The sequence below is a fragment of the Nuphar pumila genome, chromosome 13 (assembly GCF_984573655.1).
Source record: "Nuphar pumila chromosome 13, dmNupPumi1.hap1.1, whole genome shotgun sequence".
NCBI lineage: Eukaryota > Viridiplantae > Streptophyta > Magnoliopsida > Nymphaeales > Nymphaeaceae > Nuphar > Nuphar pumila.
The window spans coordinates 13,391,909-13,404,153 of NC_143261.1; the positions used below are offsets into that span (position 1 = coordinate 13,391,909).

Here is a 12,245-nt window from a genome sequence, read left to right on the forward strand (position 1 = left end):
ATATGCAACGATATTGGCGTTAGTGCACTTTTGGGTGGTGGCTCAAACGTAGAGCGTTGGTTGGATATGCAGTGCCAACGGATCAGAGGATGTTGCCTTCGGAGATTTTGTTATGGACCTCTCGACTTAAATTTTCCATGCGTAGCGGTTGGACGCACGAGGGTGCGTGTGAGTTAGGGTTAATTCCCCCAGGAATCAACTTAGGTGATTCCAACCGAGTATGGTGACTCGGGGCTAGGCAAATGAATGCTTAGGCACCGGCGAATGAGTCTGGATGGTGCTCTTTGCTATGGTGTTCAATCATCAACTGGTCTTCGAACTGGGGGCCGCAAGGTCTTGTCCCTTCAATGGCGGGGATTTGCTATGTCGTGTGCATGGGGTCACAAGACATTTCATGGCACGCAAGGCTAAGGCAAAGTTTGTGCTTCTTTCAAAAGTGATAGCTGGTATGGGACGGCTATGCACTAAGCGGCATGGAATACACACTTGAAGATGCGCTTGATCAGCTTTCGCTAGGCAACTATGCATGAGGTGGTGCGCAGGGCCAATGAAAATGATTCAGCACATCGAAAAGTGTTGCGGCGTGACCTTTGGTCGTTGGGCTGTTCAGACTGTGCAGTCTGGCACGTTGCGGGTTTGCGAAAAATTCTATGCCCGTGACAAGTGGGATGCATAAGGAAAAAAATGAAAGAACCCAACAAACAATTTCGTTTGTGCAACTCTACCAGATAAACAAAGAGATGGGATCAGGTCAGAGTGTGCTCTGACAGAATACTGTCAGGGCATTTTTAGATGCCTTTGATCTCAAGATGAACGACATCCAAGATAGCTCATGGGGTGTTCTCTCTCGTAAACAAATATGTGGGTACTTCTCAGCTTCAAAAGATGTAGACAAATTTGGTACAAAATCGACTTCATGGTGGGGAGGGTGGTGGCTTTCACTCTCTTCCTAGGGCGGGTTCAGCTAGTGCTTGGCATGTAAAGAATTTGTTTGAACTTATAAAATAGTGGTTACGGGATTCAGGAAAAGGTGTTGACCACTTCATCCCATGTTCGACTCCCACCGGATGTGCAAGTGAGCTCAATAATGACTTGGTTGACAAATATCGCTAGTTTTATGAAAATCTCATAATAATATCATGAGAAATTGCCTGAAAGTTTAAAACGGTAATTTCTCACGAGATTTATGAAAAAACATAAATACTGTGATTTAAACATGATGTTTATGTTTTAAACGGCTATTTATCATTAAAAACTATGTATTTTTATTTTAAAATTTTTTTATTAATATTTTCTTATAAAAAATATTTTTATATTTTTAAATTAATTTTTTATTACCAAGATTTTGTCAAAAAAACACACACACAAGATTTATGAATTTTTTTCAAATTCTGGCAAGTTTTTGAAAATTGAGATTTTGTCACTATAGCCCAGCTCAGGCCAGCGTGGCCTGTCTAGACCCATGGGCCTAGTTCGGGGCAGGCAGGGATAACCTACAAGAATACACAACCAACGTTGTTATGGATATGATCATGCTTGTTATTATAAAAAAAAATTACTAGAATTAAGTTTAAAAGTTTTTTTTTAATTTACACGAACAAAATTTTAGTGTCTTTTTGGTAATTTTTAAAGAGGTGTAATTTTTAATGGATCAGACACATAGCTAGATCACGCTTGATCTGAATTTAAACACTAAACATATGAAATAGATCCTAATCCGTGTCTATGTTCAAATATGAGATATGATAAGCAGTTTTTTTCTTGTCAGAGAAAGCTGGGGTTGGGCAGACCCCTACCGGTTATACAACCATACCATTTGGGGTTCGAACTTGCAACGTCCCAACAAGGTGATGTGCACTAACTGCTCCAGACAAACAAGCAGAGCCCCGTTGGTGATGCAGAGTTTTTTTTTTTTTTATGACGAGGAACTCTCGCCAAAGCAAGGAAAACAAATAGGATTTGACCTGGATCCGAACATAGATCCAATGTAAAATACCGAATTGAATTTTATTCAAATCCTAAAACATTATAATTTAATGAATCTGAACCCCAATCCAACTGTGCATTCATATCTTAATTAAGGGCTTTCTGTCTTTAAATATTGCATTTCTGACAAAAATTGAAAAAAAAAAGAATTAAAAAAACCAATTATTAATTAATTTTTAAAAGGGAAAATAAAATACATAAAATTTTAAATTTAAAAAAAAAAACAAGAAAATTTAATTTCTGGTGAGATTTACCGAAAAAGATGGCCAGGTAAGACCTCACGTTTTTTTCATGATTTTTTTCAAAATATCGCCGATATTTGTTACACTGGATAAAGTGTTTTGGAATCGGATACCAGAACAAAACCGATCCATTTGAACACCTGTAAAGTGCAAGGGTAATCTCGTCCTTTAAAACGAAGACTGGGAAAGTCTGGGAAACTTCGTCTACAAAATTGACTACGTTTCCAACTTAAATTACAACACCCTGCCCTCGAGTTCTTTTATAAATAGCCGTCCAGGAGGCGTTTTTTCTTAGGCTCTGATTCCTTTCTTCTAATTAGGGTTTCGTCCCTTCTTCATCTTTCTTGCGCGTGAGAAGCCGCGTTTTTGCTCGAATCTCAGTTGGAAGCAGCTAGAAATCTCAGATACCATAAAGGAACGATCAGATCGACCCTCAGAAATGCCTGATCGGAGCGTATTAGGGTTAACGTGTCTCGGCCGGATTCTTGCGTATTCTTGCATTGGTTCATGATCTTGGGAGACGAAATCCTTGTGAAATAGAGGCAGTGTTTTGATCGATTGGTTTTTTGCTTGGAGAGGTTGTGTCGCGTTGAACTGGAGTTGTTCGTAACGGAGAATTTCTATAGGGGAGATCTGTTGTTGGGGGGGTGGGGGGTTTCTTTTTGAATAATAATGTCTCGTTGTTTTCCCTACCCGCCGCCCGGGTTCTTAAAGAGCAGCGGCGAGGGGACGGTCATTAAGGTTTGTGGATGGAGAACCGTCTCTTGATTATTTGTGTGTTTTGCTTTTCCCCCCCACTGTTTCTGCTAGCACGGTGGCGTGAATTCAGTATTTCTTTCAGTTTGGTGGTTTCTTTCTTTTCATTATGTACCCGACGAATATTGATGTCTGAAAGTGTGAAATATGTGTGCTAATGGTGGAATTATTTTTGCGTTGTATTGGATCTTTCAATTTTTATGAGAGAAAGCAAATTCAATTATAAAAGGAAATATAAATTTCTGAGTACGGGTGGTAAACAAACACGACATTAAGGCATTAACATACAAAGGCATGATATCCTGGGCATGACGAGCAAAAGCCATTCAATCTTCCTGTACACAACTAAAAAAAACAGATCACTTGGAGAACCTCACCCATTTGATTTTCATGGATGAATTTGGATTTGGATTTTCGTTTATGGCCAGTGGTTTCTAGAGATGAGGCTAAAATGAATTTTACGCATTCTAATGGAAGTGGCTTTCACAAAAAAAATTTCTGTGTTTCTCTACTTGCTTGTGATGCTGGTTGCTGCATGTGGTGTTTGAGGCAATTGTTTGCATATTTATAAGGGGTGTAAAGATGTAAGATGGCAGCAATTAAGATCTGGTTGGCTTTCTCAAATACCCCCAAAACGATATGCAGATGTGGTTCAGGATTGTAGTGTCGCATGTTTTCAAACTTGCAGAAAGGGAAACACGTAACTGTTAAATGTAATCATGAGAGAGAGAGACTTATGTCCGAAACCGACTTAGGTTTTCCTGAGTTGGCATGAAGCCAGTAAGCTGTGTAGGCTAGAATTATTGCTCAGTTCATCAGAGATGACGCATTAATATGCATTTAAGTTGATTATTGCTGTTTAGTATTTGCAACTTGATATATGAACCTTTCACTGTGCAATCATGCTCCAGTTGCAAGTCTAAATTGGCCTATAACACAAACTTCCCATCCTTCCCTCTTTATCTTCAGTATTGTTGTTGCAAATATTGCTGCCATTTTGAATTTTTTGCAATTTCATGAGAAATACACATACCATGAAAATCTAAATAGAATCACAAGAAATTTGCAATGTTATCTGTGTCTAATATGGTGGATGTTTGGAAACTAGTAGCTAGGATGGGAGTTTATGCATTTGAGATGGGAAGTGAGGTCTTATGAATGGATTTGGTAACTACCACCTCCTGGAGGTGGTAGCTGCCACCTTTTCAAATGCATAAACTGCCTTGGATTACCAGTTTCCAAACGGATTCTTAGTTTTTCCATATTATTATTATAATATTAGATTTCTTTTAAATATCGGTTGCCTGTGTGTGCGTTTGTGTCTGTGTGTGTGTGCTTTTGTGTGTGTGTGTGTAATGCACTGTCACATATGAATCAAATCTTTAGGTAGATCTCTCTCTCTCTCTTTCTCTCTCTCTCTCTCTCTCTCTCTCTCTCTCACACACACACACACACACATGCAGACAATCAGTTATGGTGATTGTCTTATGAATTACCATCAGCCATATTTGTTGAATCAACATGAATGGAGGGATTAGGATGCTGTTTCTTTGCCTTCTCCTTTGAAGGATGTAGCTCGTTTACTAGAAACTTAGGACCCCTTGGCAAAGAGTTGATGTTTGTAGAACTTCGTGTAATGGATTCAACATTTTTAATGTACTTTCTTATCAGGTATGGGTTGTGTGTGAATTGCATTACCTCTATATGTTGCATATTGTGTGGGTTTTCATATGGAGCACATTAATTCCATGTTCTCTGCGGAAATGTAAAGATACAAGCTAAAAGTTTTCTAAGATGCAATATTTTCTAGAACGGACATGCTTATGCTTGGTGCCTGCCTTTCTGGGATTTCTTCATCCATGCCTATATACATCTCTGCACTGCTGAATGGTTTATACCATCTTTTATATGGAAAATAGTTCATATGCATCTTTGCTTCCCATATGCTTTTTGTCACTCACTATTTGTTGCCTTATTCTTTTGTTTGATGCTGGCTCTTTTATCTAGAACATTACTTTGAACATTTGTATTGTGTTTGATTCTAAGAACAGTGGTTTCTTTGCTCATACTAAGATGCTTATGCACTAGGCACCACTTTACTGTACAGACTTTATCGTGTTTCTGTTGCTTGTTGGTGCAGTGGGTTAACATGACATGTCTTTGCTTCTGGGTTGTCTGTTACGGGCATAAAATTGAATAGTATTCATGATACTGCCCTGTTTTATTTGTTACATGATACTGCCCTGTTTTATTTGTTACATACTGTCTGTCCTGCACTAAATTATCAGTCCTACAACATATTATAGCCTTGATCAATCTGTTAGACCTTCGATGCTTCATGTGGTTGTCAACTTGTCGTTTGGATGCTGCAACTGACATCTTACCCAAGTTTCTAATTTTGTTGAAGCTGTACGTTTGTAGGCTTTTTGGGGTTCTTTCTTCGTTTTAACCGCGGCCAGTTAAAGACCACCCATATTATGTACGTTATACGTGATTGACTGGCCTGTATGGTCAAACCCACTTTGTTCCTGATCTTACCTTAAGTTTGTCTGTGCTATAAACCTTTATCCTATCCTTTTACTAAGGAACAATGCACAAGTCCGAGCGTTGTATAAGATCAAAATAGATTATTACTGTTTGAAGCCTAAATTTTCTTTGCAATTCATGTTTGCTTTCTTGGTTTGCATGCTTCATTGAATTTGTATTGGGGAACACGTCTTTTCTATCCTTTTGCTTTGTCTTATTTGTTTATTCAAAAAATGAAAAACTCGTGGTAAATGCTGTGAATCGAGCAATCTTCAAGTTACCTGGGACCTTGTTCTAATATATAAAATGTCATGATGGTATAAAAATACTGGATCCTGATTACTTGTGTAGAATTTTCTGGCAGCTGCAATAACTTTCAGGCCTTATTTCTGTATGCTACATCGCAGCTATGTTGTACTGATGAGTTCCCTTTCTCTCTGAAGGTCCAGAAAGAAAAGCACAAGGACAAGGAGAGGAAAGAGGGAAAGAAAGATAGGAAACACAAGGAAAATGGTTATGGGGAAAATGGAATGGTTAAAGAGAAAAAGCATCGTGAGCATAAGAGGCACAAACATGAGAGGAGCAAGGAAAAACATGAGGGAGGAGATTGTGCAGAGAGAAGAGAAGACGTAAACGAACAGATGGAGAAGAGTAGCCTTACGGAAGAACACGAACAGCCGGTTGTTTCTCGAAACTTCTCTGATTCTTTTGACAGCGCTCATTGCAGAGGCAAGCGACCTCACGATGATTCGAGCGGTCCAAGCGAACCCTCTTCTCACAAGAAGCAAAGAACCACCTGTGATGCTGGTGACACACATGGTGAGTATTCTTGTGTTGGTATTTTCCTTCTCTCTCCTGTTGTCCATGGACAGTACGGCTTCTCACCCACTTTCACTGACCTTTCCTCAAATTATTCTATCAAGGAAAAGGCCTTTGGATTCGGTTGCCTTTCCTGAAAAGCAGTGAACAGCAGCAACCAAGCAAGCAGGCCTCTTCAAATGTGCCTGCACCTCTGCCTCAAGTGCTAGAAACCAAGCAAGCAGGTGTTGGTGCTCGAAATGTCAAAGCCCAATTTAAAGATGGGACCGGTGATTGGTTCCCTCCATTGCTGCCAATGCCGAGCGAGCCCACTGGACCTGATAGCCTAGAATGGCTTTTTGAGAAGCGTTGTAAACATGAAGCCAAACACCGGGAAGCTAGCGGAGGGTCAGGTGAAGACATTCCTGAAATCTGGTCACACGCTTGTTACTTGCCATCAGCCAGCATACATGCACTCCCGTACGTGCTCCCTTATTGAGTGTTAGGTAGCTGATTTACTTACTGAATAGAGTTGTAAGTATGCACAGAACTGCAAGAATTTCAGGGAGTATACAAATGGGTCATGTTTTTCCTTGAACAGTTTTTCTGCTGTTCTTGTGGAGGGAAGGGGAGTTCATGTGTTTGTCGAGAGGTTTACCTTTTTTGAATGCTCCCTTTTTTGTTTCCTTCCTTCCAGATGAGTCTGTGGGATGGTGGGTGAAAGTGTACAGATGATATTGTAATCCCATCATTTTTTTAATTCATCAATTTACAAAATTTTAGCTTCAAAGGGATGTAAACTTCACTTCAAGTTAAAAACTACGATGAGCGATCTACTTACCATGTTGGGGAACTCTGTCTGTGTGCGCCCCTTTGGCTGCTTTGAACCAAAATTAAACTAAAAGGAAAAATTCATTTAGGGTGTGCCGCTAATTGCATAAATGGGCCTCATTTTTTTGAATTTCCAGACGTGTGGCCTCTGTTTACCTGAAAATTCTCAAACAAAAGCTTACTTTCATTGTTGTTTATTAACTTAGGTTAAATCACAAGTCAAATTACAGTAACAACATAACAGTTCAAACTGTTTGCCCTTTTCTTTCTCATGAAGATGAAATGCTTTCACTTTCAAGGGACAATACAGGAAACAAACAAAATCACATTTTTCCAAGATCATGGATCTTGACCTGAGGCAGTTTCCAGCAAATGTTGTGGCTCATATCAGAATTTGCATTACTCTGATCCACTGCATCAATGATGCATCGTTATTTTTTAGGAGGATGTTGACAACATCCAGATTGTATATTTAGCAACACTGGTTGGGTGATTCTCTCTGTCGCCCGGTTGCCTCTGTCCAAGCTACCCTTGCTTAGTTTATAAAAGCATGAAAACAAATTAAAAACAAGAAGAGGCCAGGGGGAAAGAAGTTCAGCTCAATCGAAGCTCGACAAATAACTTCATTTAATCCATAACCACCATTGTAGCTCCTGGATGAGGGAGTTGAGTAGTCTCTCTACATCCGGAAAATTTACCATCTCACTCTCTCATAAACTCATTGGTGCAAAGACGACAGATCCCCAACTTTCTTTTTTCGAAAGGCAAGCCGGGGTTAGGCATGCCCCCAACACAAGGTGACGTGCACTAGCTGCTCCTACCAGGCAAGTGGAGCCCCTCGTTGGTAGAGCACCCCCATCTTTCACCTCACGGCAATGGACATGCACCGTGGGTTTTGAACTAGTGTCGTTCCTTCAGTTTGGTGACATTTATCAGACAGTTTCTTTTTTTGTTTCATTTGTGTTTCCCCCAAGCAAGGAAGTTCTTTAAAATATTTTGAAAAAAAAAATTCCTTCAGAAAATATGAATGAATAAAACATAAAATTGAAAGGTTAAAAATTATGGTTTAAGAATACATATAAATTCAGCATCTCCTGTTTCCTATTTGATCTTTTGTTAAAATGCCATGATGAAAAAAATCTGACAAATGGAATTTGTGGATGGTGGTATTCACTAGCAAAACAAATGCTATACATTTGGGTTTTTACCAACGGGGTCCTCCGCTTGTCTGGTAGGAGCAGCTGGTGCACGTCATCTTGTGTTGAGATGTTGCAGGTTCAAAACCCAATGGTATAGTTGGATAACTGGTAGGGCTCTGCCTAACCCCAGTTTGCCTTTTAAAAAAAATGCTATATTTGGTTTTTGTAAATATTTAAATCTAATTTTAAGTATATATTCCTTTAATTTAATCCCTCTCTCTCTCTCTCTCTCTCTCTCTCTCTCTCTCTCTCTCTCTCTCTCTCTCTCTCTGTTTGTGGCGTCATCATGAATAGGCTTAGTTTTAAAAAACAAAAAAATGGCAAGATCGAACCTATACTAATATACTTCAAGACCAAATGTTTAGTTAACGTCTATTACTTCTAATTTGCTTTGTCAATTCAGTGAAGGATGTGTTTGGGAGCAGTGTTGGAGAGGAGATGAGAGAGGTGATGGGAGTATTGATGAAAATGGGAGATGAGGCTGAACATCTTTGTGAGGATGTAGTTGCCTCATCTCCAAAAACAGGGTTCCGAAATACCTTCAGGGGTAGGTGGTAGTGGTGGAGCCAGGGGTGGATGGTCGCCCACCCCAAAATTAGAAACCGAAAAAAAAATTTCGAACAATTGTTAGTATAATATCAGTAATAGTTTTTTGGACATTAACCAATAATTCGGTTACTTTACCTTATATTTTTACATACATTAGCTTAAAAGAGTCTTTAATTAGCCCGTAAATGAATTGATTCCCTCTAGTTCGGATTCAGACCTAAATTCACATGGGTCTGGACTGTAGTCCAACCTGTATGCAGCCCTAAACTCTCTCTTTCGCTCTCTATATGTCTCTCTCTCTCTCTCTCTGCCGCCAAGGCCGAAATAGAACAGGAGAAGACGGCCATCTCTCTCAGAAACCGATGGCCTGCACCATCGATTTGCGGCGTCTAGATGAAGGGCTGGGAGGCCAGAACAGCAACAAGCGGAAGAGATCGACTGCCGACGACGGTGGTCAGCCCCTCGGCATGGAGATCGACAACCACCCATCTTTGAAGAGGGTGGCCCTCCCTTCCGCCGAGGACTCGGACAGACCCACCTTCGGCAAGCCCACCTACGATGGAGTCATCGCGGGGAACTTCTGGCATTGTCCCTGAGACCCAAAGTCTGCCCACCCAACGAAAAAACTTTTGGCTCCGCCACTGGTAGGTGGTATTAATTACACCCTCATTAAAAATACCATCTCTTGCATCTCCTCCAATCCCTGGCTCCCAAACAGCATAAGAAGATGATTGAACAACTTGAAGTTGATGCAAGTCTGACAAATTTTGTGAATCAGGTTTTTAAGTTAAAAGATCGTTTTTTTTAAAGGCAAGCTGGGTTAGTCTGACCCAGACCATTTTTTTTTTCAAAGAATAATATTATTGAAACAGAGGCAACCAAAGGATAAGATAGACCCCTACCAGTTATAGAACTATACCATTGGGTTTTGAACCTGCAAAGTCCCAACACAAGGTGACGTGCACTAGCTGCTCCTACCAGACAAGCGCCACTTCAGTTGGTAGCTAAATATCATGTTATTTCAACTTGTTTTGGCTAACTAGACATTTGTACATCAATTTTAAATCAAAGGGACATTTAGAACTATTATCTGCTCTTTCTTGTTTGAGGAAAGGAAAAATTAGAAAAGGCAAGCATTGAAGGTTATCAGTTTAAAATAAGGTAATAGCATATTTTTGCTATTTAGTATACAGTTATCATAAACATTCGCTCATAAGTGTGAGGACAAAAGGAAAAAAGAAAAAAGAAAAAAAAGGAATAGAGTAACTATTTTACTGCCTACAAGGGCTCTGACTTCTTGCCTTGGCTAGGTGCCACTGCGCTTTGTCAGATGACATGAAGCGTCCACAGCTCAAAATCCACAGTGGGCATTAGGGGGTGTCACCGGTCGGGTCAAGTTCAAAATCGGATGGATCTAAATCTGGATCTGATTTTGAGGTGCTAGTACCGAATCTAGATCCGAGCCCGATCAGATTCACCATAAGAAAAGCCATACGTGGTACATTAACCAGAGCTTGTCATACCCCATAAATAATACTTTTTATCTTTTTTTGTATTGAAACTCGAGGTCAGACCTGTGTCTGGTATAAAATTTCACAAACCATACCCGGTTCCATACGCTATTCAGATCCATTGGGTCTAACTCGAATTCTAATCAAAACTCCTTCTTTATCATCAAACCCTGATCCTATAGGGTTCAGTACGGGCAGTGTACCGGTCAAACCCAACCCATTGACAGCCTAGTGGGGCACCCCTTGCTGCAAGTTTAAAATTGCATGTATCTTCAATAGGCAGAAAGAACTCAAGGGTTTCACCAATCAAAAGGCCTACCAATGTGTGCTCGGTGTTTTCCCCCTTAACCTAGCCAAAAACACAAAAATTATAAAAAGCCTGATTGGTAATTTATATAACCACCTAACTTTTTTATTTGTAATTTTGTTAAATGGTGCTTAGATGACACTTGATTGATCATTTTAGTATTTTTCACATTTACCAATATTTTTCTGATATTTTTCCTAAGACAACTCTTTTTAACATTCAAAAACCTCTTTTGACATGTTATCTTGCTTGATTATTCCTAAAACAAAATTTGTGATTATGGTACATAGCCAGTAGTAGTTGTCGATCAAACCAACACGGCTATTTTTTAAGAAAAGGGTGGAATTCTCAATAACAAAAACACAAGGATGATTTTATTTAAAAAAAAAAACACTAGTATCTCCTGTCTGTCATCTATTGTTGAGCCCTATTCTTAGCACATCGGTATGTATATATACATTTATTCAGCCCATTGCATACTTCTGGGTCCAGCTCCTAGCAGTGGCCTCATATTTGAATCTAGCAGTTTTGCACAAGTGTGCAATCTCAGGCACAAGAGGATCATCAGGGTTGGGGTCAGTGAGCAGTGAGCATATGGAAAGAAGAACCTGCATTCACCAACAGAGACAAATAAATCATTTAAGCAAAATATTGGTTGTGCATTTTGTGGTGAAACGGGGGGCGGTATCCAAACCAAGTGCTACCTTTGATATGGTGAGTGCAGGGCTCCATTGCTCTTTCAGAATGTCCAAACATATGTTCCCATTGCTGTTTATGTTTGGATGGAAGACTTTTGTCCTAAAAGTAACCTACAAAACCATAGTCACAGATCTCATTCTCGGAAAAATATCTGCTGGGAAAAATCTACTTTTTCTTAGGAACATATCAGTGTGCAATACATATAAAATATATAAAAATAGAAATACAAATACAAATTACATGAAAAACACCGTAAAAAAGCATCTTTATTGCATAAGTATCGGGCTAAAAACGTACTTTCATATTTGGTGATATTTTGAAAAAAAAAAACATATTTTTCTATAGTTTATATCGGAATTTTATAAGGTTAAAAATGTTAGGATTGCCCTGTTACAGTAATAATCACAACAATGACAGCAGCAGGAAACGTACCTTTGGTGGTTTGAAGGGATAATCAGTTGGGAAATGGATGGTAACAAGGAAGAGACCTCCAGAGTAAGGACTGTCATCGGGCCCCATAATGGTTGCTTGCCAATGGAGCATGTCATCTGCAACAGGACCTACGTAACACACAAAACATAAAAAGAGCATCAAACTCATATGCCCAACATCCACAAACCATGAAAACTACATACTGAGATGCCACCCAATTCAAAACATGGGGATCTTCACTGCACCTGCACTGCAAGAGGTTGGAGGGTCTCTCTGCAAATCCTTCAATTCTTTGATAATTCTCTTGGAGGCCATTTTCCCTGCTATTGTGAAAGAAACCCCTAGTAGTCTTTTGGGAGGAAGGAGAAGATTTCACAAGAAAAAGATGGTTTGAAAGCACAGACAAGGC

General features: G+C 39.6%; 2 protein-coding genes across 2 annotated transcripts; one reads left to right on the forward strand and one right to left on the reverse strand.

The window, feature by feature from the left end:
- Positions 1 to 2,521: 2,521 nt before the first annotated feature.
- LOC149817819 (uncharacterized) lies at positions 2,522 to 7,103 on the forward strand. Its single transcript, XM_089985219.1, has 3 exons — positions 2,522 to 2,969; positions 5,954 to 6,329; positions 6,434 to 7,103. The coding sequence occupies exons 1-3, from the start codon at positions 2,901 to 2,903 to the stop codon at positions 6,805 to 6,807; spliced, it is 819 nt and encodes a 272-aa protein (XP_089841345.1). The 5' UTR covers positions 2,522 to 2,900; the 3' UTR covers positions 6,808 to 7,103.
- A 3,902-nt stretch (positions 7,104 to 11,005) lies between these two features.
- On the reverse strand, positions 11,006 to 12,245 carry LOC149817820 (ubiquitin-conjugating enzyme E2 28-like). Its single transcript, XM_089984761.1, has 4 exons — positions 12,082 to 12,245; positions 11,837 to 11,964; positions 11,410 to 11,514; positions 11,006 to 11,313 (listed from the first exon to the last, which is right to left on the reverse strand). The coding sequence occupies exons 1-4, from the start codon at positions 12,149 to 12,151 to the stop codon at positions 11,170 to 11,172; spliced, it is 447 nt and encodes a 148-aa protein (XP_089840887.1). The 5' UTR covers positions 12,152 to 12,245; the 3' UTR covers positions 11,006 to 11,169.